Here is a 27,025-nt window from a genome sequence, read left to right on the forward strand (position 1 = left end):
ACCAAATAAAAACACCTAGAATCGAGACGCTGCCATAATAGTGTATGAAATTTATAGACAAGTTATTCTCGATCGAAAGCGAATAATAAGACGTGGCGCGGGCGACCCAAAAAAGTTGAACAAGTGGGTACGTACGTATTGGCTGGCCAGGAAGAACAGAAGAATTCCTTAGAACAACTCTACCTATGGAGCCCTTCCCCCTGGCAATCCACTATTCAATCCACCATATTGAACAATAACTGCCTTAAATGAATAGTAATTACCATTAATGAACAGTAATTGCCATTTACATCTCCACCCTTGGAACCCTCCCCTGGCAATAAGCAATAAAAATAATAGTTTTTTATGTTTGTTTAAATAATAAAAAATTACAAAAACTATCTCTCTCTCTCTGACATAAAAAAAAATAAAAAATTACAAAACCCTCGGGCCACAGGCCCGTCGACTCCCCACCCCCCTTCGCTCGACCTTCCACCCTCACTCGGACCCTTTCCCGCTGGATTTGCTCCCACCGGCCCAAGGGCCCTTTCTCCTCGCCTGACGCTCGAGCAACCAGCAAGGCTGGAGTTGCTCTTAACACGGTCCGTGTGTTTAATCTTCCTAAAATCAACTTCTTGAACCATTCGCCAGCAAGTCAATTCAAACAGAGTCCGAATCTCCTGCGCCTAAATTCCACCAGTTGTGTGCTGCCTGGACCCAATATTTAATGCAATTTTGACTGTTCCACGAAACAGTGGTAATAAAAATATCTGAAAAGTTACCAAAAGAAGACTGGTAGGTATTTGTAAAATCAAAAGTCTTCGGATGGATAGGCATTCCCACTCATCTCTTACGCACCCCACCCACATGCCTAAGATTTAGGAAACGATGCTCCCTCGACGGCTCTCCTTGCTTCCGCGTCGCTTCTTTCACAAATGACTTTTGGTGTTTTACTGTTTACTAATATGAAATGTTGTTGTCACTTAGTACTACGATTTATTAATATTCTTTTTTATTTGTAAGTAAGAAGTCTTAAATTTAATTATCGCTAAATGCGAATTTGAATTACATTATCACTCATGGTTTAGTGAAATGAAAATGAAAATTAAATGGCACTTATAAATTTACAATCACTTGTCATGCTATTTAGTATATAAAAATATGCATCAATCATTTTAGTAAAATTTTTGTTAAATAAGGGTCAAAAGAATCAAAATACCTTCAATTTAATAAGCAATAGGCCAAAATAATTTGACAAAAATTAAAGGTATTTTTGTCACTTTTTCTTATTTAATGGATTTTTTTGCGAAGTGACTAAAATAATTAATGGCGGACAACCTTAAAGACCACTTTTATCGATTTCAAATCTCAATGGCTAAAATGAAGAGTTATGCAAATCTTAAGGACTATTTTAACTAAAATTCTTTTCCTATCTAAATGATATCGTATGAGTGATGTTAACAATTTTCTCACTTAGACATTCTCTTCCTGTCATCTTGTTTCTTTTCTCAAATTTTCGATGTTATTTGATAACCAAAACTGTCTATTTTTAGGCTACTTTTCAATATCATGTCTGGAAAAAAAAAATTCAGAACCATGTATGCTACTTGTACTTTGAATGTTTATGATTCTTCTATCCATTGAACTTGAAGGCGTGTGAATATCCCCTTTCTTACCATTCCATTGCTACGGAAAAGGAAATCATATTAAAATTTAAAATTAAATATAAATAATGTTTAACAAAAATTAATCGCACGATGTACGATGAATAATCTTAATCACAAAATTCTTAGGATTATCAAGAAAATGATCCGGTGATGATCATTTTCCCATTGCTACTAGAATGGTCCATCCGATGACATGGAAACACAATTTGTTGCCACAAAAAGCCACACGAGAATTAGCTTGCTCCGTCAGTTACACCATCCCAACCCACATAAAAAGCAAAATACGTTTTGTTTCAGTGGAGACCACTCACCGTCCGATTCACGACATCGCAGCGAACCAAAAAGAATGCTCCTCACGACCGTTAGGAACACCGTCTCTGTCGGACGGTGGGTCCCGATATTCTTCCAATCACCGCCCGCCACGTAGTACATATATGCCAGCTGGAAACACGTTAATTTCCGTTGGCCAGAATATCCGGATTCCATGAGCACCAAAACTTGGGAATTTTTCACTTTAATTTTTCGATTTTTTTGCCCTTTAAATGGGAAGGCACAAAGAGAGCGGGAACACGTAGATATACAGCTGCTTATTCCTTTCATCCTCTACTTGAGCGCCCCATTCACTCGTCCTCCTTTCGCTCTTTCAATTTTTGAGATCTGCGCTCTCTTCCTCTTGAAGCTTCCGCTTCAATCCACCGACCGATTCGCAGCTCCGATCCTCCGCCGGTACGTTATCGCCTCGCTTTCCCCACTCCGTAACCGTCGTTGCGTTCAATTTACGCTGCATTTCTCGCTGTTTTTGGCGTCGTTTTGGTCAACTTTAGTGTGCGTTCTAGCTGATTTTTCGTCGTTTTTGTGGATCTGGTTTTGTTGTGTTCGATTTTCCGAGGCCGAACCCGTCGTTTTGGTCAACTTTACTGTGCATCCAAGCTGATTTTTGTCTCGTTTTTGTTCTGTTTGTGGATCTGATTTTTCCTTTTCGCTACTTGCTGCTCGTACGCGTCTGCTTTCGCTTTAATTACTGTTAATGCCATTAAAAGTTAATTATTGTGCTGAATTTATCTTAATTTCTGAGATTAATCTTTCAAGTGGTTCATAGGTAGCAGTGCTATTTTTCCTAATTTTTTGAGTAAAGTTAGAGTTACTGTTTGGCAGATCTAGATTTAGGTCAAAAAGATTTCCTTTCCGTTTCTTTTGTTCGGATTTTACTTTGAAATAAACGCTTTGCTGACGCGTTTTTTAAAACGTTTTCACAGTCAATTTTGCGAGGCTATTTTTGGATTTAATTTATTGGGTTTTGAGCCTCTGGAACAGAAGAGAAAATATGCTATTTCTGGAAATGTATTCTCAGTCAATTTCGTGAGGCTATTTTTGGATTTGAACTTTTAGATTTTAGCCAACTGAAGAGAGAAAAGCTTTTACAAAATTTTAGAGCTATTGGTATCTTTCGATTTGGTGTGAGACTGTGAGACAAATTCCATGAAACATTATTGAAAATTAGTATTCAAAATATTTTGCTTGGTTAATTAAATAGCTGATAGAATTTGCTAAATGTAGTTTGGATTTTGCTGACTTCATGTGGTGTATATATCTTGTAGATATGGCTCCACCGATTGAGACTGTTCAAAAAGTTCAGCCTCCACAAAATGCTATTGAACCCCATGTCACCTATCATCATGATCATTCCTCACATCCACCTCTAAATGAGAGGATACTTTCATCCATGACCAGGAGGTCTATCGCTGCCCACCCGTGGCATGACCTTGAAATCGGTATGCAATATCTCCAGCAGCCATTGTTCGTCGTGCTAGCTTTCTCTAATTGTTATTATAGCCTATGTCTAACCACTTTACTTTTATTTTCATTTCAATGCAGGACCTGGAGCTCCTAAGATTTTCAACTGTGTAAGTATATTGAATCATTGATGCTTTAGATTTTTTGATGATTTATCTTCTGCAGTGTTTGCTCTAATTTTGCATTCTCAGTACTTAGGTTGAACTTATAGCGACAAATATTGCACTGAATGACTTCACAGTTGAAAAAAGTTACACATTAAGAAGTTATCTTAGAATTGACCAACCATCCAGAATCTATACAGTCTTCATATGTGATTCTCATATTTAAATAATCTGCTCCAGAAAATTATTGTTAACTTTCTTCTGTGCTTCTCAAAGTTTTCATTTTCCGTGCGTAATTTGAAAATTTGAATAAATATTCAATATATATTGCACTAAGTAACTATACAATTGGAATAAGTAGTGAAGTCTTCTTAAGTGCGAATGGAGTCGACCTACTTCAGAATCTCATGGCATTCTTAAATATAAATGTCATATTTAAATAGTGTGCTCCTGAATATAGTTTGCACTATAACATTACTGTTAACAGAATTTTCTCTGAATACTAAGTTTTTATATTATAATTGTAATGTTCACGAGACAGAATTTTCTCTGAATACTAAGTTTTCATATTATAATTGTAATGTTCACGACAATTATAGCTCTTATTAAGAAAGAGTGTTTAATTACGTATTGCGATATGTATGTCAACCTACCTGACCATAGTTCTTGTGGAAACATGACTAATAATCCAGGTTATCGAAATTCCAAAAGGAAGCAAAGTGAAATATGAGCTTGACAAAAAAACTGGACTCATCAAGGTAAATATCTAAGGCAAGCTAACTTCCTAGTACCTTTATTCATTTAAGTATGATTGCTGAAGGGTGTTTGTACGTTCAGGTTGACCGCATACTGTACTCATCTGTTGTCTACCCCCATAACTATGGTTTCATCCCCCGTACTCTTTGTGAGGATAATGACCCCTTGGATGTCTTGATTATTATGCAGGTATTTTATGCTTCGTTTTGTTGCAAGCCATTTCGGAACTTTATTTTGTGAATATCAAGCAATGAAACATGGTTTATAGCATGCTAACCTGAATATGACATCAACTTGTTGGGCATGTACCACCCATGTCCAATCATTCGCTATGACACAATCAATCATATGCATGTCTCATTAAATAATAATCATTTAAAAAAAATTGGGCTTAATTAGCCATATTTGTAAGGAATCGTGTTTTTGAAATGTTGTGTTATATTTGTAAGTAGCTTTACACAGCTTCCAAATCCATTTGGTTTATTTTAAAGCTGATGTATGTAAGTGGAGCCTCAATCTGATATATTTTGACACTGAATCAATCATATGCATGTCTCATTAAATAATAATCATATAAAAAATTTTGGGCTTAATTTGCCATATTTGTAAGGAATCGTGTTTTTGAAAATGTTGCGTTATATTTGTAAGTAGCTTTACACAGTTTCCAAATCCATTTGGTTTATTTTAAAGCTGATGTATGTAAGTGGAGCCTCAATCTGATATATTTTGACACTGAAAATTCTCACAGGAGCCAGTTGTTCCTGGATGCTTTCTTCGTGCCAAAGCTATTGGCCTGATGCCTATGATTGACCAGGTATATATAAAGACATAAAGGGTTATTATCTTAAATTTGTTACAAAATTCTAACTTTTCATTAATCCAGGGTGAGAAAGATGACAAGATCATTGCTGTTTGTGCTGATGATCCTGAGTACCGACACTACAATGACATCAAGGAGCTCCCACCTCACCGTTTGGCTGAGATCCGGCGCTTCTTTGAGGACTACAAGAAAAATGAGAACAAAGAAGTTGCAGTTGATGACTTTCTCCCTGCATCTACTGCCTTTGATGCAATCCAGCATTCCATGTAAGTGTCAATGCTCTCTGACCTTCACCCACTCATGCATGCCCAGACTATATGATTACCTCTTTGTCTGTAAATTAACCATCGATAGTCATACAAGAATGTAGATGTTAGAAATTAGAATAGCATGGATACAAGTTATGCATTGGAATGAAAAAGAAGTCGGGAAAGTTTTGAATCACTAGAGTTTTGGTCTGGTTTTGTACAGAACATTGATTTGAATCTCATTCCTCTGTCCAAATTTCTTTTGACGTCAACCAGTGTTCATTCATTTAAAACATCAGATTACTGAAGCGACTGCATGTGCATAACATAACTCATCCTCGGTCTGATGTTGCATTGCCTTGTTTAGTTATACAAATGGAGTATAATCTTAATCTCCCAAACTCTTTGTTTCAACATGATAGGAACCTCTATGCGGACTACATTGTGGAGAGCCTTAGGCGGTAGTTGCAAGTGATGAAACTTGGTGCTATCACTACTCTTATATATAGGGGACGTTATATATTCGTTTCTCTGTAATGAAAAAATAACTGATATTTTGTTGTTAATGCACACATTGTTTAACAATGTATGCCTTTATACTCCGACTCTAGTTGGGATTGTGTCTTAAACCTTTTATATAGTAATGATATCGACGAAAATGATAGGGAAAAGGAGAAAGGAAAATAGTCTGGCTTGATATATTGGTTTATGCCTTTATTTTTTCATTTGGAATGCGACTCTTGAGGCTGCCCTTTTTGTTTTTGTTGGAGAAACAGGTTTTATTTACTGTGTGTCAGTGTAATGGAGCAATTCTTGTGAACAATTCACCTTGTAAAATGCTTAATTTCAATATCATTTGTTACCAATAAATTTGATTATTTCGATGAAACAATGGGGTCAAAGTAAAGCTTAACTTTTAGCTGAGACCGAGTCTTAACATTGACCCTTTCATGTGATACCATTTAGCATCGAACTTGCCAACTATGCTGGTCGAACTTGAAACTTTTCATTTACAAGTGAAGTGGATTGTTGAGAAATACTACTAGATGTAATGTTAGTGGTGGCAATGTTTCTAACTTAACCACTCGATTTCAACTTAGAGCGTCTCATGGAATGAATTTACTCGGGGGTGAGATTTTATCTCAAATGACGTTGATTCTATTAGCAACGAAATACCCACTTGTAATATGACGTGGGATCAAGTCTGTCCGCATCCATGACTTGTATCAAGCTACACAACCGCAACTAATACATCCAAGCTTCCAACAAACATGTCATCCCAGATAAAACCGTCAAAACTTTAGAATTAGTACACACCAGTAATATATGACCATGTCTTCCTTTTCGCCACAACAACTTACTAGCGTTGGTGGATGCCAACGTGCTTTTGGGGAACCAGTCTCTGATGCAACCTGCAATCCATTACAAAGCTAAACAAAACAAGATTGACTAACCCGCTATATATAATGTACGGTAGATGATTAAACATGGATATCGGATTTGAATGAATCAGACGAAAACAACGGTCATGATTAAACATGGGTGTATGAGAGAAAAAAAAACATGGTACGTGTTTATCATTTTCCCATAAAAGTACAAAACCCTTTACTCTCACCATACTAAAAATGTTGGGCAAATGCAAGAATTCGACGAAATAACTGTGTGTGATTGTCACTGTCATTGTTGTATCATCAATTCATATGTTGCAACACATAGTTGAAATGCTATTATGTCCGTCCACTTGTTTTATTATTATTATTTTTCATTCATTTTTGTGGGAAGATAACGCAAACTGAGTGGACTTACAACACTACTTTATTCTTTATTGATGTTATATATATTAAATTGTGAATTTGTCGTCTACTTAAATCATAACACATGAAATGATAGAATCAAATATAAAAGTTTGGGCTTGGAACCTAAATCGTGAACGGGTAATAGTCAAAACCTTTTGGACTTGGAGGCTTGGGCCTAATTAATATACACATTCTCATCATTGTCACAGCCCACAGGTTGACTTTGTGATAAACGTCCAGGTCACAGCCACAGTGTACTTATCATCGAATACCACGTGGACCATCAAAACTACACGTGGCATAAACCCATCATTTTCAATCGTCATTTTCTTGACAAAGATTTTTCAATGAGACCGGTACATAGGTGATACGCTACGTGTCATTATACAAATAATGAAATATGTGTGCTAAAAAGTTAATAACTTAAAAAATAAAATTTTCTACCACTCCTATTAAAATACGTGATGTATTATTTGTATTGCCATTACAACTACAAATTTCTCATTTTGTTGGTCGAATAATGAAAAAAAAAAAAAATATTCCAATTTCCAAGCTTAAAGCCATAAACCCAAAACCCCTTTCCTTCCGAAGGGATCCTAAAACCCTAATTTTACAAGTCCGAACCCAAATCCAAACGCAATGAGCTCCTTCACCAACACCACCAATTTCGACAACCTCATGCTCCAAACCCTAATGGGCAGGCTCCAAATCCGACCCCCCACCAACAACTCCTTCCTCTCCCAAACCCTCGAGGATCTTCTCCTCGACGCTGCCAATCTCTCCGCCGACGACGACGATGACGACGAGAACAAGACCCAGCTCGCCAAGGAAGAATCCCGCCTCGAGAAGGATATCATCCGGGTTATTCTCAGCGGCAAGACAGATTCCCTCAAGCCCAATTCGGGTCAGGCCGTCACCATCGGAGAGCACCACATTTGCGTGGGGTTTCATGAGGAATCGGGTTCGGACTATCGGGTTTGGGAGTGGCATGGGCACATCATGCTCTTTGATGAAGAGAACGGGTACACTCCTGAGTATATATATGGGAATTACTTTGAGAGGCTGATTGGTAAGGCTCGTGGAAGTGGTGGCAGCGGAGGTGACAGTGTTCTTGTTGAGGAGGCCAAGGAGGAAGAGGAAGAGGAGGAGGATAAAGAGAAAGTTACTACTTTGGGGCTCAGGGAGTTGATTGATGGCGGGGATTCGGGTCAGGGTCGAATTCTTCATCGGAATATCAATGCGGGTTCTACAAGGTCTATATGAATTACCCCCTTATTTTTCTTGTGTGTTTTCATTTGATGTGCTTGTCTTGCATTGTTTTCCTTCACATTTGTTAGTGCTTTGGGTATTCAAAGTAGTTGTGATTTGAGAAATGGATGGTATATTGCAATGTGATAACGCGACCTTTTGTGTTGGAACTTATATTTTGGTGAGAGTTCGGTGCTGCATAAATTGCACTTTTGGCTCTTTACCCTAATAGTCTAGTTAACTTCTCACATTGATGTTCGGAGTGAACATAATCCTTCTTTCGAATATTAGAGTAAAGGTTTTATGCCTACTGTATTTAGAAAGTCGGCACATAGGGAAGGACACATTTATTTTGTTGTTAGAATTGGTAATAAGTTGGATTTTTATTGGTTTAAATTTTATTGTAATTTTACTAAATCAAGTTGGAAACTCAAAAGTAGATTTCACCTGCATTGTGATGAACGTTTACGGTGTAGTTGGAGGACTTTAGCCATTGGTGACTTTGCTTTCTGATAGACAATTCTAGTGATGATAAAACGTTTGTGATAAAAGTGTTCAAGATGTTGACTTAAAAGCTTAAGAAGTTTCACATATCTGCCTGCTAGTTACCAGATAGGCTGCGAAAAGAAGTGTGGCCAAGCAATGCCTTGAATATTTAGCGGATTATCTTGAAATTGGTAATATGATATGGCTACTACTACTAGTGGCTATGATGTAGGCGGGCATCTCACAAGGAAGTAGAGAATGATTCTGCTACTGCTCATACCATCAATTCTTCACCTTATGGGAAGTCAATATAAAATCCCAACATCAAACAAGGACATAAAGATGCTGCTGCTACTTGCTCTTTCCATCAATTTGTTCGCATGTTTGTAGTCTTAACAATATCCTACCAGCCTGACTGGTGGACCCTTATGCTTGTTGAACCAATATGGCATAGGTTGATTTAACAACGAGGATTAAATTTCTCTTGGAATAGATTTGTGCTCTGGATCTAGAGACTAGGATCTTGTTTCAAGTTGGATGCTCGTCCCCTAAATACTGTTTTCTTCTTCCTCTTATCCGTAATGGATTTATGACTTGAGGGTTTTATGGAATCATGTGAAAAGAGAAAAGAAAGAAAAGAAAAGGAGTTATAGAAGTTGAGTTTATTTTTTTTTAGTAAATTTTAAATGATTTTTCTGAATTCTTTCTCTGATTCCTTCACCAAGCATTATTTAAGTATTCTCCTATTATCTGCATCTTCATGTTTCACTGATGTTTATGGTAAGTTGTGGTTCAGAGCCTTGAAATGACGGGATTTTGAGTAGTACTCTATAATCATGTCTGGCTGTGCTGTAACTTTTAACCTCAGACCTATATGTATAAACCTAAATAAATAAAGTTATGGTAGTATGTGCTTTTGTGTATAGGATCCTGCCGGTTATGTCATTCGCAATGAGCTATGTGTTTAACCTGATTATCCTTCGTCTTGCAAGATTACCTAAAAGAAAGGCTTTTGGTTGCATAAGAAGTTTCTAGTGTCAAAGAAGGGGCCTCCTCTAACTTTTCCTTGATTTGGTACTTGGGGTGGGAATTCAAGACTGCTTATCATTTCACATGGTTGTAAGCTGTTTATTTTATTTTATTTTTGTTTGAATTTCCAGTACGTAAGACGGTACAAAAGGAGGAATGTCTTGTGAGACATCATTCCGTTAAAGTAGTTTTTGATTAGCGCTGCTTATCACTGCACTAAAATGGTGCATCGACTCTTTTATATTACTTGGTTGTAAATTTTAGTTATGCCTGTAAGCTGGCTAGTACAAGGTGGTTGATGCAAATTTGAAAAGACAGAACAATTGAGTTTCATACAAGTCATTCTGGCTCCGAAAGGGTTATATTCTTGATACACTAGCGATGCTATTTCTAATTTATTGTTTGAGTTACTCAATAGAGGGAGAAGACTTGCATGGAACAAGTTCACCGTCGCACTATGCCCAGGTAGCTGTGCACGGCAATGCATTATGGACGTGGCAGTGAACGTGTTTAATGTAAGTTGCATTGTGGTGATTAAAATATTGTCAAATTTTGGATTTTGGTGGCAATTTTGATGACCTTCCTCAAAGTAATGACAAATTTTGTGCCGTTTTCTTCAGCATTCTTGTATTCCGATTCTAGGTTTTTCAAAACCAACGGACCTAGGCACATATGATGTTTAGGATGGCTGGACAACTTATAGCTCGTTTGGATGTGCTTTTAAAATGATTGAAAACCCTTTTGGTGAAAAAAGTTTATGGAAGCAACCCTTAGTAAAAATGCAATTAAATCCTGGAAAGGTTTTTATCACAAATGATTCCTGAAATTGATCTTGACCATCAAGATGGTCTTTGAAATTGAAAATCAATCAATGTAGTTCCAGAAAATAGGTGTCGCAAATCAATGTGGTATATATGTCATAATTATGTTAAAAATTCTATTAAGTGCTGATGTGGCACATAAATGCGCCACATAAGTCCCTTTTTTTTTTCTTCTCACAAATGATCGTTGAAATTGACCGGCGACATCAAAATGGTCTTTGAAATTAACACGCGACTTTCAAGGCCCATCTTGATGGTGAGAGTTAATTTTAGGGATCATTGTGAAAAGAAAAAAAAAACCCATCTTGGAAAAGCACTTAAAGTGCTTCATGGAAGAAGCACATAACTAGTGCTTTTGGAACCTATAAATATTTTCTCTAAAAGTACCTTCAGTGAGTTTAAAAGCACATCCAAACGAGTCCTTACTAAACAAAGGAAATGTTTAATGCAAATATGGATTTTGACTTGTATATTCTGATCAAGTGAAGGTAGAAGATGGAGCAATTATGAATAAACTTTATCCATCGTAATTTCCCAAAAAATGATAGGATTGAATGGGACAAGTCTTCTTCGTGACTTCTCCATTTTTACCCTTCACTTAGATAAGATATGCAAATTAACACCCATACTTTTATTCAACATTTATTAAATTTTGTTGATTGCCAAGCCAATACTAGACATCAAATGTGCCTAGTGTCATTTGGTTTTGCAACTTTTAAAGCTATCTTATTTTAAGAGTAAAAGTTAGTGGCATTGTTCAATGTTTAGGGGTGTATTTAATTAGGAGTTTACAATGTCCTTTTTAAGAGGTTTAGTTTCAAATCTTATAGATGATGAGTTTGCAATCAATTTATTCTTCTACCCATTTGACACATCCCGACCGAGATCGAGACATGTTGGCTGTCACGTGAGGGTGCCGTAGCCATGTGCACAGTGCGGAAGCAATTAAGATAAGAAATATACGAATAAATTAAAACCGAAAGCTACTAATATGCACTATTAAACAGGAAGTGCTAGGAGTGAAATACAAGTGTAAATACTCCTATTCAGAGCATAGAATGTCTAAGTGTATAGTACCATAAGATGTCCTACAATTAATTTAATAGGTCAGAATCGCCGGAATCCTCATACGCCACCAACAGCAGTCTACCTAAAACCTGGAGGGGCGAAAAATAGAAAACGTGAGTGGGCAAAAACAAATGTTTTACAAAACCATTTAATTTCTCAACATTTCTAACCTCTCGCCGTAAAACATGTATAATTTCCCAGAAATAGAATATAAGCATATACATAAATATATATGTAAATTTATCAATTCAAATCATGCTTCACAATATCATTTTCATATGTATGCCATGCCAAGATATCACACAGTAAGTAATTCAGATGAGAATAAATTCATGGAATTATAATATATTAGCCGGAACCCCTATGGAAGTCTGTACGGCTGAATTCATAGCTCAATAGTCAAATCTAGCCGGAGTCACTACAATGACCTATACGGCACTCTATTGCACACGAGTCGGAACCAATGAAAAAGTCTGTATGACAGGATTTGGTGTAATATAAATATGCTCAATACTACTTTCTCATAATAGCTGGGCGATAAATCGCTAGTCACTTACAAGTTGAAACCACCTATTATGGTCTGTACGACAAAACTGTGCACCTAAATTGGTTCCAATGTGAGCATATGGTGCAGGAGGTGACATTATAGAAAGACCTGTGTCATATCTCTGACTAAATCACAATCACCCTAGGTGCAGTTTTATGAGCTAAACGTTATTCAATCACATGCCATTAATCATTAATTCTCATAACAAAACATAACTCACCTGGTACTTACCTGAGCATCCACAACACCGCAATTATGTATATATGTAAACAATTCAACTCATATACTAAATATAAAGTTATACGCATGGCATTCAAGGCATACTTTCATTTAAACGCATATTTCTGGGAAAATATCAAGTATATAGATATATACTGAAAATCAAAAGCCCACTCACTGTTATGTCAAAGGGTCGTAGCCCCCGAGTCGCCCTTGACTGCACTCGTGCTCGGGATAAGTCTCACCTATATGCGAATTAACTGAATAAACGTTATTTAAAGCACATAGACAAAACTAGCTAATAACTTCTCATACAATGCTCAAATGGGGTGTTTAAATATACCAATGTGATCTACACAACTCCACAAACATCCCCATATTTTTAGAAAAATTTTCCGACCACCCACCTGCCGCCACGCGCAGGGAACTTAACGGAGAGGAATAAGTAATGGAATCCGTTAATTTTACCTAACGGCTTCGTCAGAATATTCCATCAACTTTGACGGACTATTCTATCTTCTTCTCCGGTTAGACTCGCCGGTCATCGTCGTCGTCGTCGTTTGCCGGAAAATTGAAAAATTACAGAAACCTTCATATCTTGTCCAAATCTCAACCAAATTCCATGAAACTTGAACCAATTTAAAGCTTAGGACAAGTAGAACAAAACCTTACCTTTCAAAGGTCCTAAAACCAACAGAACTTGCCGGAAAATTCTTCGATATTCCGGCTAAACCTACAACTCATCGTATCTCAACTTTCCGACGTCCAATTCACTTCAATTTTCTTCTCCGAGCTTCGTGAAGACAATCTAAAGCTCCATGTGAGCTTAAAATCAACTAAAACCTTCACGTTTACGTGTGCATGAACAATGCATCAATCGGAGATTCTTGGTTCTCACGATTCCGACGTCCTCTCGACCAACTAAGGGTACCAATGTGCTCCTGGACTTACAAGGAACACAAAACCAACCTCCAAGTCTTCGATCTGTAACTGGTTGAAGGGTTTGAGGGTTGTCCGTACAAAGTGTAAGGAAAGTGGATGAATTCTGAGAGAAGGAGAGAGAGAGAGGTCAACGGCAGTGATGTGGGTGTGTGTGTATGGTCTAGATTTTGGGTCACCAACCAAAATCAAGTAAACTCTAAGTTCTAATTGGGTCCAAACCATTAGGACTTAAAATGATTGGCCTGTTTGACACACTCACGACCCAACGCTCATGGGCAAAATCGACATTTCACGCCATAGATAAAAGTAATTCGGGACGGGCTGTGACACATTAGAGTAAACATATCATTATATATATATATATATATAAAGTGTTTAAATTTAAGATATTCAATAAAAATTTTAAACGAATCCATGGAAGTCCACAAATGTAAGAGTACTCAATTAAGATTTGAAAAGAGTTTATGAAAATTTACAAAATTAAATCTAGGCATATTTAATCAAGATTTTAAAGTAATTCATAAAAGTCCATGTGTACTTAGTAGGATTTGATTTTAAAGTATTAGAAAATGCCAATACTAGGTCGACTAAATTTACAAATCAAATGGTGTGTCACTAATAAAACAAACATGTTAATCAACGCTTAAGTAATAATTTAATAATCAACAACCACATCATGTAGTTTACAAAATCTGGTTTAAAAATTTGATCTACCTAATATTACCCGTTTAAAAAACTAAGAATTTTTATGAATTAAAAGTGATTTTATAATGTATTTTAGACTTTAGCAAATCAAGTATCTCCCCTAAAATTTTGAATGATTTCACATGAACTCCTGAAAATGGAAAGTCACAAGTCATAAAATTTTATAATTCATAAATCCTACGGTGGACTGAACAGCCAAGTCAATATTCCTTCCAACAAATCGTGCGGTCCAAATTCGTGACGGTAGCCAAATCAACCTCGTATTTCGCTGTCGGATCAGTCTGACCACGACTCCAATAAATCCAACTGCCACCACGCTTCCAAATCAATCCAACGGACAACCAATCATCTACGTCACCGATCCTCATGCAACCCATCCACCAATCAGAACCAACTACCCGTCACTATATAAACAAACCGCACTCTCCTCCCCTCCACCAGAATACCTGAATTCACTCCCTCTCCCCGCAAAAATCCGTTCCAACTTCCCATCATCGCATCTTTTCCGATTCAACAAAAAACCACCCGATATGGCGCCAACGAAGGGTGAGAAAAAGCCGGTGGCGGAGAAGGCACCGGCTGGGGAGAAGAAGCCGACGAAGGCGGAGAAGAAGATCCCAAAGGAAGGCGGCGTGGAGATGAAGAAGAAGAAGAAGGTGAAGAAATCGACGGAGACGTACAAGATATACATCTTCAAGGTGCTTAAGCAGGTCCACCCGGACATCGGGATCTCCAGCAAGGCCATGGGGATCATGAACAGCTTCATCAACGACATTTTCGAGAAGCTCGCTCAGGAGGCGTCACGTTTGGCCAGGTATAATAAAAAGCCAACGATCACGTCGAGGGAGATCCAGACCGCCGTCAGGTTGGTGCTGCCCGGCGAGCTCGCCAAACACGCCGTGTCTGAGGGCACCAAGGCCGTTACTAAATTTACCAGTTGTTGATTTTCTTTTTAATTTTTATGATAGGCTCTATTTGGGAACGTCCTTTTTTTGTGTTAATATTATTTTTGACGTGAATAATATACATGCATGCAGTTGTTTTTATGTAATCGGTTTTTATTTGGATTTTTCCACGAAAAATATATTCAGATGTGATGAACCAGTGAAATAGTGGGCAATTCGCGTCGTTTTTGGATTGAAATCTCTAATAAATTGCAATTTATATGATGGTTTGTAGATTGAAAATTTTAACTGGAAATTTTTGATTTTTCTGATGATGGGACACATGAACAAGGAATGGAGGATAAATCAAAGACGAATGCGAGAGTTATTAATGCTATGAAATAGTAGTTATGTACTCTTCGAAATCATAAGACAACCTTGTAAAGAAAACAGGAAAAATAATTACGTACGATTCCATTCTTCCTCTTGGTACAAGAAGTACCAAGAGGTAATTAGGTTTTTTCTTTTTTATTTTCATGTATCTATAGGGAATTAACTTGACTATTCTTTGTACGTGAGAGGGTAAAAATCAAATAGAAATGGAGGCCCTTCCTCCACCCGAATATGAAATTCACGATGCAAACAAGCATTCTTAGCTAAATGATGCGCTACTCAATTACAATCACGGCAAATATATAACATAAGCAAAGTAAAGGAAACAAGAGTAGCTTCCGCCACATGCCCAATTTATCTTCATCTCTTAATTAACAAGTCCGAAACCACTTGTTTGGCATCCATAGAATAACATAAGACCCCAATCACAATTAGCAGTAAGTAGCTCCATGATCCATCCACATTAATTTTCACATGAGGAGGAGGAGGCTTTCATAGCCCATGTGAATATCAAAGAAGGCAATTAAGTTGAATTGCTACAATTCATAGCCTATTTGAGACTCCTCTATAAAGTATTTATTTTTCTCGTAAACGTTTTTGCTAAAACCGCTTCTAATTAAAACAAGTTCAAATTTTTATTAAAAATTCAAGTGCAACTGTGCAACCTCGACAAGCACTTGAGATTTGAGAGCATTTCGTGAAGCAGCGCCTTCAAGAATCAAACTTATGTTGCCTAATTAAAACAAGTTCAAATTTTTATTAAAAATTCAAGTGCAACCACTTCAAGAATCCAACTTATGTTGCCTATGTAAAATACAAAAATATTACAAAAAAAAGACGCTAGAAGGAGGGTTCGAACCTCCGACCTTGTGGTTAACAGCCACACGCTCTAACCAACTGAGCTATTCCAGCCGTTCGATAAACTTCTATAACAAACGCTTTCTAAATTGCTTAACGCAAACTCACCATCTTATCATGAGAGATTTCAAAAAAAAAGAAAAAAACAACCCTAGCAGTCTTTCTACCGTACAACAGTATATGGCACATGTATTCAATGACAAGTATCATTCTATACTCTAGGAGGGAAAGATGAACCCGACTTGTCGCATGGATAAAACAATTAATGTATAACATATATCGTTGCATACTAGAATTTTCCAACTCGAGAATCATGCAGTAGATGTTCTCAAAGTTAAAAGATATAAGTGGAAGAAAACACCAAATCAAGCAATAGTTATACAAAGAGAAACGATTTATGCTCACTCTTTTTCACTTCTAGTGCACCTGTTTATTTTTTCCCTAACCATTTGGATTGAACAAACCAAAGGAAAATCAAGAGCCACGATTAAGAGGGGTGTGTAGAAAGTGAGAGTCTGCAGAAACCACTCCACTTGTATAAATTATCTCCAACTGCATTGCAAAAAGCAAAATTTAGAAGTCGGAAAATTTTCATTTCATATGAAACATGGACGTTCAAAATGGATATCGAAACAGGGTAGAAAGGTCTTAACGACACATGAAGGCATCCTACTAACCAAGTACAAACATGGAGATTCCATACACAAGTGCATTGTGTTGAGAGCGAATCCCACATCAATGAGATGATGGATCTTGCATGTGCTTATAAGTAGTTAGGATACTTCCCATACTGCCAATTGGTTTTAGGGTAGAACCTCAACTTTCTTCACATTGCACTGCTACCAAACACACTACTAATTCGATACGTTATGCCTTCTTAGGGGACTTGGTGGCAGCTTTGACGGGCGACTTGGGTTCCTTCGCAACCCTCTCGGGCTTCTTTGGCAGAAGCACAGGGTTGATGTTGGGAAGCACAGCAGCATGAGCAATGGTCACACCCTTCAGGAGCTTTCCAAGTTCTTCATCGTTCCTCACGGCCAATAGGCACATGCCTTGGGATAATGCCATTCTTATTGTTGTCTCTTGCAGCATTTCCAGCCAGTTCCAAAACCTAACCAAATCTCTTCATCATAATTAACACCAATATCTACCTAAATCGTAAAGCATATACGTACTTGAATACATTTGGCTGCTAATCAAAGGAGATTGGAAACAAATTTGGGGAATTGGCTGTTATAGGACTATTATAAATTCTTTTGCTGAAATAGTAAACTCATCCTCTACAATTTAGAAAACCATGATTTTCAATTTCCCTTTTCCATCATTTTCTTACCAACCAAACAGATCCCAACAGTTAATAAAAAGCAAAAACCCTTTGCACCAAAAATAAAAATAAAATTTGGTTTAGGTCACTAAATAATTTTATATTTTGGCATAGGTTGATGGTTTCTAGCATAGGTCAACAAGAACAATTTTCCTCATCAATTAAAGTCAATATCACTTTCTTAAATTTCTCTTCGTTGAAATGCACAAAATTCACAATATTTCACTACGTCAGTCTAGCTTATATATTATAAGTCAATCCAACTTAATTTTTAGAGCTAGGTCAATCCGTAATAGTCTGGTGCAACAAACGCACTTACAACGAATTGTAATTATTGTAAGAACTTGTATGTACGTTCCAAGCATCTTTGTTAGCAAAAAGAAAGACTAGATCCAAATCGAGTCCAGAACTTGCATTATATACGCATTCGATAAGTGATGGATCTTATTCAAATTATCATATTGTCAACAAACTAGCTAGCTTTTTGATCGAGCTATCGATGACGTTAACACAGGTCGCAAATTGAATTCTCCTCTCTTTGGTACTTGTATTCATTTTTGTTCATGCATGTGTAAATATCAGGAGATGATTTTGCATACAGTTTCTAGGGTTTATTTGTGGATGTGGATGTGCATGTAAAGGATGACTTTGCATGATCATCTCCTTGGCAACGGTGCGGATTCAGTGACCGAATTAAGCAATGGACTCGTGTCCTTCTTACTGCAGGTTAAACAACCGTTTTGACAGAGCAAAGCAAAATCGTGGCATTACCCCCAAAGTTCTAGAGCTCCTCATCAGCCACGTTTACCCTATTACGTGTCACATCCTCCTCTCTCTGCCTCTTCAGTCACATTCCAATCCTTCCTCTATATAAACCCCAACTCCCCTCCTAACGGTAACTCAGTACTGAAAAGTGCAATTACCTCACTGGGTCAAACTTTGCGTACAGTTGCTAGGGTTTGTGAGAAGAACTCGAGTTTGGAAATTAAGAAATGGCTTCGGAACAGGAAAGACAAGACCCCGAGAAGAGAAAGGAGCTGGACGAGAAGGCAAGGAGGGGAGAGACTGTCGTCCCCGGTGGTACTGGTGGCCATAGCCTCGAGGCTCAGGAGCACCTTGCTGAAGGTAACTAATTCATTTAACTACTCACTCTTTCCACTTCTCCTGCGAGAAAGAAATTTCATGCACTTAGTACGCTATATGCAAGGGTAGCAGTATGTCGAGACCTGAAAGCCAAAAAATATGGTAATTTATGTGGTAGTGAGTCATATTCTCTATAATGCAACCTTTGCATTCCAGGTGAAAGTAAGTTTTGACATATTTGTTGTAGTCTCTGAATGATTAATGAATGATTGTGTGATGATAAATTAGGGCGGTGCCGTGGAGGGCAGACGAGGAAGGAACAGATAGGGGAAGAGGGATACCATGAAATGGGAAAGAAAGGCGGGCTGAGCACCTCCGACAAGTCCGGAGGTGAGCGTGCTGCTGAGGAAGGCATCAAGATTGACGAGTCCAAGTACAAGACCAAGAATCGCTGATTTCGGAGCAACATTGGTGGCTCCCAAAACCCCAGTTGGATTTCGTTTTTTAGTGTTTCTAGCTACGTCAGTGTCTGTAACATAAGTTGTAACATTGGTAGTTTGCTTCTTTTTCTCTTGTAGTGTGACCGCCAACCTCATTTAGGAAATGCGAGCTGGGAGAGTTTTTGTGGAGCAACTTCCTTCAGATCTAATAAGGGGTTGCTTTTTGCATGTAACTATGACTCATGTAATCTCCTTGTGTTTAATTTTTAGGAAAATTAATGAAAAGAGTTTGAAAATTTTTCCTTAACGAAAATGACAAAATAAAGGATGATCCGAATAATATTAGAATTGATTTTTTAGTATAGTTAAATATCTCATAATTTTAAGGATCAGTCTTTTAGTTAATGGCATTGGTATCAGTTCTTAATCTTTTTTTTTGTATGATTTTCCTAATTTTTCTTCATACGTCCAAGCCTTCCTTCGTGTGGCACAAAAATTTCGCTTCAAACATTCAGGGGAATTTCAAACGTTGTGTATTAGGTTCGCACGCTTGCGAAATTGTTTGTCTACAATCACATTTTAACCCCGACAATGCCGAAATCTAAACAGATCTTCCAATATCAATAAACCGTTTTATTCTATAGAGTTCAAAATTTACTTAACGACGTCACATGTTAATGCTAATAATTTAAGCCAAATCACTCTTAATTGTACTACTAATGCCTTTTGAATAAGATAAAGGGAAAACTAATGAAAAAGGTTTGAAAACTTTAAGTTTTAACGATAAGGACAAAATAAGGAGTAAAGTGAATAGTATCAGCATTGATTTTTTAGTGTAAAAATATGGTTTTTCGTTAAAGTGAACAGTACTAGAAATTTTTCGTTAAAGTTTTCTAAGATAAAACATCCTTTTAGGTAGGTCTAGAAGAAAATACTGAAACTCTCGAAGCCAACCCAAGAAACCCAAATTTGGCCCAAAATCCCAAAAATTTTGGTAACATGATACCGAAGAATCTCAATAATTTGGTACATGTTGTAGGCATAATTTACTGAACAATTATGGATACCTTAGAGCAACTCCAGTGGGGGAGGTTGCTCGGGGGCCAGGCCTTCAAACAGGACCAAATTGCTAGGGGGATAGGGTCCAACGTTGGGTAGCCCGAGTGACAGACGAGGTCCGAGGAGCAGGCCCGGTGTGAAATCTCATCCCCGGAATTTCACCATTTATTATGTATTTCGTAATTTAAATTCATATTTCGCAATTACGTTATCTTTATTAGTTAATTTTAATTCTACTACTTATAAGTTTAGTAATTGATTAGTTATCGAGTTGGAAGTTTCATAAACAATCATTATCTTTCGTTGACATTTCGAAGTTACAACTAGTGTTTTTAAATAAATCTTGAACCCACGAACGCATAGGTGAAAGCCGTTTGCGAGTCTGAATTATAATAGTATAGTTATGGACGTTTGAAGTGGTGAAACTTTAGATTGTGAAAATCATTTTAATTTCCACTTATGGGTAAAAGACCCAAACCCTTTTTAGATTAATGGACCGGCTATTATAAGTGGAATTGGGCAAATTAGGTGGTGGAAAAAGTTTAGGCAGCAACCACTATTAAGGGGACCTAGCAGATTTTTTTTAAGGAAAACTAATGAAAAATGTTTGAAAACTTTGAGTTTTAATGATAAGGACAAAATAAAGGGTAAAGTGAATAGTACCAGGATTGACTTTTTAGTGTAAAAATGTGGTTTTTCGTTAAAGTGAACAGTACCGGGTGCTTTTCGTTAAAGTTCCTTTTTTTTTAAGGTTGAGAAAAGATCAATAGGAAGGAGGAAAATGTGGACATTTTCTTTTTCCATTGGGTGAACCCATCTACCACCACCAAACCCTTTTTATTTTCAAACCGGCCAATGTTAGGCCAATTCCTACCATTTCTCTTCTAATTTTCCTACCTCCTTCACTTGCAACTTGCTCCACTACCTTCCTCCTTCCCTCTCTACAAAAAAATCAAGGGTTTTAAGGTCTATTTCATGTAGAACTCCATAGGAGAACCCGGGGGTTCTCAATGACGAATTGTCATTTCGGAGAGTATCACCATTCACCATCACCCTTAATCAGCTTCCCTTGGACCCAAGAACAAAACCCAATTGGTGGTTGGGGCGTTGGAACACCAAAGAAGCCGAATTGAATAACACCCACCTTAGGGTTTCGTTGGGTGCGAGCTAATTTGAGGGCCTTCCTGACCAAATTGGACTCGGCCACAGGTATCAAGTTTACTCTACTTGTTGAAATCTTCATTCTTGTAAAATTTGAGAATTTTTTGAAAAAGTCAAATTTTCCGATATGTGACATTTGATTTATGAAAATGTTGTTGATTGTATATATTATCGATAAGGTCTACCACTTGATTATTCTAACAATTGACAATCTTATCATTGAATTGAGACAAGATTTTAATATGCTATTGTAGATTGTTTAAGGACCTTAGGGACTTATAAGTGAAAATCTAGTGATTGGATTTTACGAAGCAAATAACGTAAGATCATGGACCCTACATTAGAACGACGGTTCGATTCCTCATTAAATGTTGTTGTGGGAGACATATGAGAATTTTTGAGTATGTGAATTATCGAAGGAAATCTAAATGTGGACTTTTGCTTTGTTAGGCGGTGATAGAACGTGATGCCTTGACTATCGTGCTAGGGTACATTAGCGCGGACTCCAGGCGAGTGACTTTAATATATGTGATATTGGTAATTATCAGATTGTCATAATTATGATCCTGTGTGGATATGAATTGGTTTTATGAATATGTTCTATTGAATTGTTATTCCAATACTTCGACATCAATTTATGTTAATGAAATGGGGTGTGGCATGTATATTGGAAATGTGGTTTGATTTGTATGATTGACATGTTAAGATTAATGTGAGGACTAGTAATGACTGTTAACCATTATGATGGGGATTTGTTGCTTCAATATGGTTTCACCTTCCGCTTCGGTGATTGGTTCTAAATTTAGTAATTGTGCCTAATCTTTCTTTGTTGAGTTTTTGTAAATTAAGTAGCATGTGCTTGTCCCATTTCTTTGAGTCGCCGTACATTCTGATTGTTGGTCTTCTGCGATTCCGTTGAGTGATGTTTGGAATCGTATCCACTCGGATTCCGTTAAGAGATGGTCTGGAATCCTTCTATTCCGCGATTCTGTTGAGTGATGTTCCAGAATCATATCTAAATTGGGTTTCATTTAGTTATTGTTACGTATTGATTTAGCGATTCTGTTGAGTGAGGGTCTGGAATCGTATCCACTTGGATTCTGTTGAGAGATGGTCCGGAATCCCTCCTATTTCACATTCCATTGAGTGAAGGTCCGAGATCTTACTCACCTTGGGATGTATTGAATTTGAATTGAGATGGCTTCAAAGGGGTAGGCTTCGGTCAAACTGTGTCGCTCTAACTCTACTTTTCATTGTGTTGTTGAGAAGATGGTTGTGAGATGTTGTGATTGGTTTCAGATGAACCGTTGGGTGTTTGGGTGATTCCTTCGGGGTTTGCAAAAGTTGGTATTGATTTCTTATGAATGATTTATATTCAAGATGTGTAAACTTTGTTTGATGGTTGGCATTAGCATTATTCTCACATATTTGATATTATTGTCACTCGCATAAACTTCTTAACTTATCTAGGTTGTTGTTTGCCTGGTGCACCATTCCGATGGTGTAGGCACTGATCGTACAAGTGACAGGTTTGAGTAGACTCCGGGAAATTTGTAGGTGGGGGTAGCAGTGCAGTTATCAGAGACTTGGAGTGTTAGGTTACCCTTGTTTCACTCTTGTACTCTATCTTTTGGGACTTTCTTTTGAGCACCTCATACTTGTTCTTAGTAAAGCAAAGATTATGCTTCTTTTTGGGATGTACATAATTGTAAATATTTTGTGGAGAACTTAGCCACCTTCACATTATTTTGGGTTATCAGTTAAAGTATTTTATTCCGTAACTTATACCGTATTCAACGAACATTATTTTCGTTGTCACGTGTCGATTTTTGACGTATGTTGGGATCAGGACGTGACACCCGGCGTCGATTGCCCGCCCGAGAGCCCGAGGGCTGCGTCAAGCGCATGCATTTCACATGCACGTGGGCGCGCGTCTTCCGACAAAAAAACAGGGTTGGGGCCCGCGACGCTTGTTTTGAAATGTTACCATTGGGGAAGCCATGTGGCTTCCCCATGTTCGTTTGATTGCAACGGCCTTATTTTATGAACCGTTAGATTTCCAACAGTAAAAAATATTTAAAAATCTCATTTAATTTCATCCATTTGATCTAAGATCAACGGTCCACATTATTAGGCTTTGTAAATTAAAAAAAGAAAAGAAAAAACAATTAAAAATTCGGAAATGTTACCGTTGTGCCACGTGGCACAATTTGGAGTGTTGGAATTCAATTTTTTTTAAAATCCAACTACAGAGATTAATTAGGTGAATAAAAAAAATTTAAAAATGTAAGAAATTCTTTAAAATCCAAAAAAAAATTATGAAAAATTATAAAAAAATTTGATTTTACTTTTCTATAAATACCTTCTCATTATCTTCTACCTTACACCACAATTTCATATTTTCTCAACTACTTTCAATCACATTCCTATCTTTCTCTCAAAGTTTGAATCCAATTTTTTTTTCTAACAAAATGACAACTCAAGCAGGTACGAATTTGACACTTCTTGAAGATGTTGCGTTGTGTACTAGTTGGGTTCAAGTTACTCATGATTTGCTTACGGGTAATGAGATACTGTTGTGAGAAATGTGGAGTCTTATTCATACCAATTATCTTGAGAAAATGGGTGGGCAAAGAACTAAAGAATCGATGTCCAGTCGTTGGAAATTACTTAGCCAAGCGTTTAGTACGTGGAGAGACGCCTTTGCACAAGCTAGTGGTAATCTTTGAAGTGGGGAAAATTTAACGGATCAGGTAATAATATATTATTTATTTGTTTGTATTATTTAATTGTTAGCTACTTTCATTATAATTATTTGTTTGTATTATTTATTTGTTACCTACTTTCATTATAATTATTTGTTTGTATTATTTATTTGTTACCTACTTTCATTATAATTATTTGTTTGTATTATTTTTTGTTACCTATAATTATTTATTCTCCCTCATTATGTAGGAACTTCAAGCACAAGCTTGGTATGGTGCCAAAACCAAAAGCAAAAACAAAACATTCACCCAGTTTGAATGTTGGAATATTGTCAAAGATTGTCCTAAATTCAGAGTTATGCCTGTCGGTCTAGAAGTTTTCATGAACAGCATCCATCTACACTTTACACCCGATCATGCCTCGCATGATCATGATGAAGATGATGCAGAAGAAGTGCCTGAAACCCCCCCCCCCCCCGTTGAACAAGCGTCGGGGTCGACCCGTTTTCCAATTAGGCCTCAAGGTAAGAAGGCTTCAAGGAGAAAAGGTAATGCTTCCAAGAATGATTACGCAAAGTATATGGAAGACCTTGCCCACCAAGGTGAATTGACTTTGGCCCGGGAAATGGCTAAATTTGAGGCTGATAAGGCTAGAGAGGATGCAAAAGCTGCAGCTTTTGAGAAAAAATTTGAAGCTGATGAGAGAGAAAGAGAACTACTTCGGCAAGAAAGGGAACATAGAAGAGAAGAAAGAATGGCTAAACAAGATCGTAACATTATGAAGGAGCCTTTAGAAGGGAAGTCTCCAAACTCTAAATATTTTTGGAAGTCGGAGAAAGCGGACGTGATGCGAATGAGGCATGCAAGAGAAGCGAGAGTAAGAGGAGATGGTCCTAGCACGACAAGAGAAGATCATCCTAGCAAGACAAGAGAAGATCATCCTAGCAAGACAAGAGAAGATCATCCTAGCATGACAAATTGGTTAGGTGATGATTATCCATTCACAAACCCATAATTTTCCAATCAATTCGGGTTGTAATTTCTTATTCATTGAATAAAGTACTTTATGTTGTTTCTAATTTATTGAATTTAGTACTTTATTTAAACTAAGAGTATATTTATTTAATTTGGTTATTTATTGAATATGTTGTTTCCAATTTATTTAATTTAGTACTTTATTCAAAACACATTTAAACACACCAAATAAAATAACATCAACACACCAAATAAAATTACATCAACACACCAAAAAAACACACCAAATAAAAACAAACACCAAATAAAATTACTTCAACATACCAAAATTACATTTCAACTCACTAAATGAACTAAAAAAACACACCACATAAAATAAAATAAACACACCAAATAACACTAATGAACTTAAGTATCTTCAGCACCCCTCAATTCCCACTGGTTCTCTATCAAGTCAATTTGGCGGGCATTGTGCATATATGGCCTTTGAAGTGCAGTATATCGTTGAATGACCCTATCATTGTAACGTCCATCCCTTTGTAATGGTTCGTGTTGCACAGGTTCTTCAGTGGCATCATGAACACAATATATTTGTGTTTTAGAATTGTTTATCGTGTCTAGCTGATATTCATCAACGGCATCATAATCGTACTCATCTTCCACAATCATGTTGTGAAGAATGATGCACGTCATCATGATGGATCGAAGCGACTCTACATCAAACATTCTGGCAGCACCCCTAACAATAGCCCAGCAAGCTTGGAGTATACCAAAACAACGCTCCACATCTTTCTTGCATCCTTCTTGACAGCTTGCAAAGTATTTTTCCTTTGCACTTCGTGGACGTGACACTGTTTTGACAAACGATTCCCATCTTGGGTAAATGCCGTCTGCTAGGTAGTATGGCCCGTCGTACTTACGTCTGTTGACCCAGTATGTGACTTTTGGTGCCTTTCCTTGCAGGACTTCGTTAAACACTGGGGATTGGGCAAGGATATTGAGATCATTTTGAGCTCCCGGAACCCCGAAAAAGGCGTGCCAAATCCATGTATCAAAAGATTCCACCGCCTCCAAAATGATACTTTTTGATCCTTTTCTGTCCCCATAAGCGCATTGCCATGCATTTGGACAGTTTTTCCAAGTCCAGTGCATACAATCAATGCTTCCAATTATCCCTGGAAAACCTCACATCTCGCCCTTCTTCAGAAACCTTTCCAAGTCCATATGAGTAGGTCTCCGGAGGTACTCTGCTGTGTAGATAGATTCGATTGCCGAGCAAAACCTCATCAGGGACTCAAGAATGGTTGATTTTCCCATCCTTGTTATCTCGTCCACTTGGTTTGCAGCTGCTTCATATGCAAGCATCCTCAAGGCAGCAGTAATTTTTTGCTGAGGCAGGAGACCCATAGCACCAAAAGCATCCGGCTTTTGCACAAAGTAAGAATCATGGTTGCAAATAGCGCCCATGATTTTGTTGAACACATGTCGTTCCATTCTAAAACGACGTCAGAAGTACGTATCAGGGAATGCACTGTTACGGACAAAATAATCGTCCAAGAGCTTCTAACCTCGTCGTTGCCTGTTTATATCAATGTTTACAGCACGGTTGGACCTACAGATCTGAACCATAGCTTGGAACTCGACGAGAGTGTGAGGCTCCTGCCATTCTTGATTCGTCATCTCTCCGTCTACGCTCGTCATCCTCTTCCATCTCATTGTTGGCCCAATCAACGGCATTGAACATTCCTTCTGATTGGTTAAACAATTCTTCCTCTTCTTGATCGATTTCCCACATCATCTTTGAAAAAGAAGAAAAAGACATTGTAAGAAGGAAGCAGAAACTATGAATAATGATAGAAATTTTGGTGAAGAAGGAAGCAAAAACTATGAATAATGATAGGGATTTTGGTGAAG

The 27,025-nt window shown here is 37.4% G+C and overlaps 5 protein-coding genes and 1 non-coding gene across 8 annotated transcripts; 4 read left to right on the forward strand and 2 right to left on the reverse strand.

The window, feature by feature from the left end:
• Positions 1-2,230: 2,230 nt before the first annotated feature.
• On the forward strand, positions 2,231-6,039 carry LOC103427567 (soluble inorganic pyrophosphatase 4-like). The gene is given in 10 exon segments (NM_001328884.1): positions 2,231-2,372; positions 3,245-3,418; positions 3,522-3,550; positions 4,237-4,302; positions 4,382-4,463; positions 4,466-4,479; positions 4,481-4,489; positions 5,049-5,114; positions 5,184-5,386; positions 5,791-6,039. Coding segments are annotated over 9 exon segments (684 nt in total). The 5' UTR covers positions 2,231-2,372; positions 3,245-3,246; the 3' UTR covers positions 5,834-6,039.
• A 1,642-nt stretch (positions 6,040-7,681) lies between these two features.
• On the forward strand, positions 7,682-10,283 carry LOC103427566 (uncharacterized). 3 transcript variants are annotated; one of them, XM_008365626.4, is made up of 2 exons: positions 7,682-8,417; positions 9,018-9,578. In XM_008365626.4, the coding sequence occupies exons 1-2, from the start codon at positions 7,804-7,806 to the stop codon at positions 9,061-9,063; spliced, it is 660 nt and encodes a 219-aa protein (XP_008363848.1). In that variant the 5' UTR covers positions 7,682-7,803; the 3' UTR covers positions 9,064-9,578. The 3 variants fall into 3 exon arrangements, with proteins under 3 accessions (XP_008363848.1, XP_008363847.1, XP_008363849.1); XM_008365625.4 differs by lacking the exon at positions 9,018-9,578 and adding an exon at positions 9,825-10,283 and having other exon boundaries at positions 7,707-8,417; XM_008365627.4 differs by lacking the exon at positions 9,018-9,578 and adding an exon at positions 9,891-10,283 and having other exon boundaries at positions 7,708-8,417.
• Positions 10,284-14,671: 4,388 nt separating this feature from the next.
• LOC103427565 (histone H2B.9-like) lies at positions 14,672-15,275 on the forward strand. Its single transcript, XM_008365624.4, has one exon. It carries the CDS (start codon positions 14,760-14,762, stop codon positions 15,171-15,173), a length of 414 nt encoding a protein of 137 aa, XP_008363846.1. The 5' UTR covers positions 14,672-14,759; the 3' UTR covers positions 15,174-15,275.
• A 1,069-nt stretch (positions 15,276-16,344) lies between these two features.
• TRNAN-GUU (transfer RNA asparagine (anticodon GUU)) lies at positions 16,345-16,418 on the reverse strand. The gene has a single exon. It is a non-coding gene; the product is annotated as a tRNA-Asn (tRNA).
• A 2,193-nt stretch (positions 16,419-18,611) lies between these two features.
• Positions 18,612-19,439, forward strand: LOC103427564 (late embryogenesis abundant protein EMB564-like). The gene is made up of 2 exons (XM_008365623.3): positions 18,612-18,813; positions 19,060-19,439. The coding sequence occupies exons 1-2, from the start codon at positions 18,681-18,683 to the stop codon at positions 19,224-19,226; spliced, it is 300 nt and encodes a 99-aa protein (XP_008363845.3). The 5' UTR covers positions 18,612-18,680; the 3' UTR covers positions 19,227-19,439.
• A 6,080-nt stretch (positions 19,440-25,519) lies between these two features.
• On the reverse strand, positions 25,520-26,791 carry LOC139195050 (uncharacterized). Its single transcript, XM_070820230.1, has 2 exons — positions 26,680-26,791; positions 25,520-26,088 (listed from the first exon to the last, which is right to left on the reverse strand). The coding sequence occupies exons 1-2, from the start codon at positions 26,789-26,791 to the stop codon at positions 25,520-25,522; spliced, it is 681 nt and encodes a 226-aa protein (XP_070676331.1).
• Positions 26,792-27,025: the final 234 nt, after the last annotated feature.

Source organism: Malus domestica, chromosome 04 (assembly GCF_042453785.1).
Source record: "Malus domestica chromosome 04, GDT2T_hap1".
NCBI classification, from domain to species: domain Eukaryota; kingdom Viridiplantae; phylum Streptophyta; class Magnoliopsida; order Rosales; family Rosaceae; genus Malus; species Malus domestica.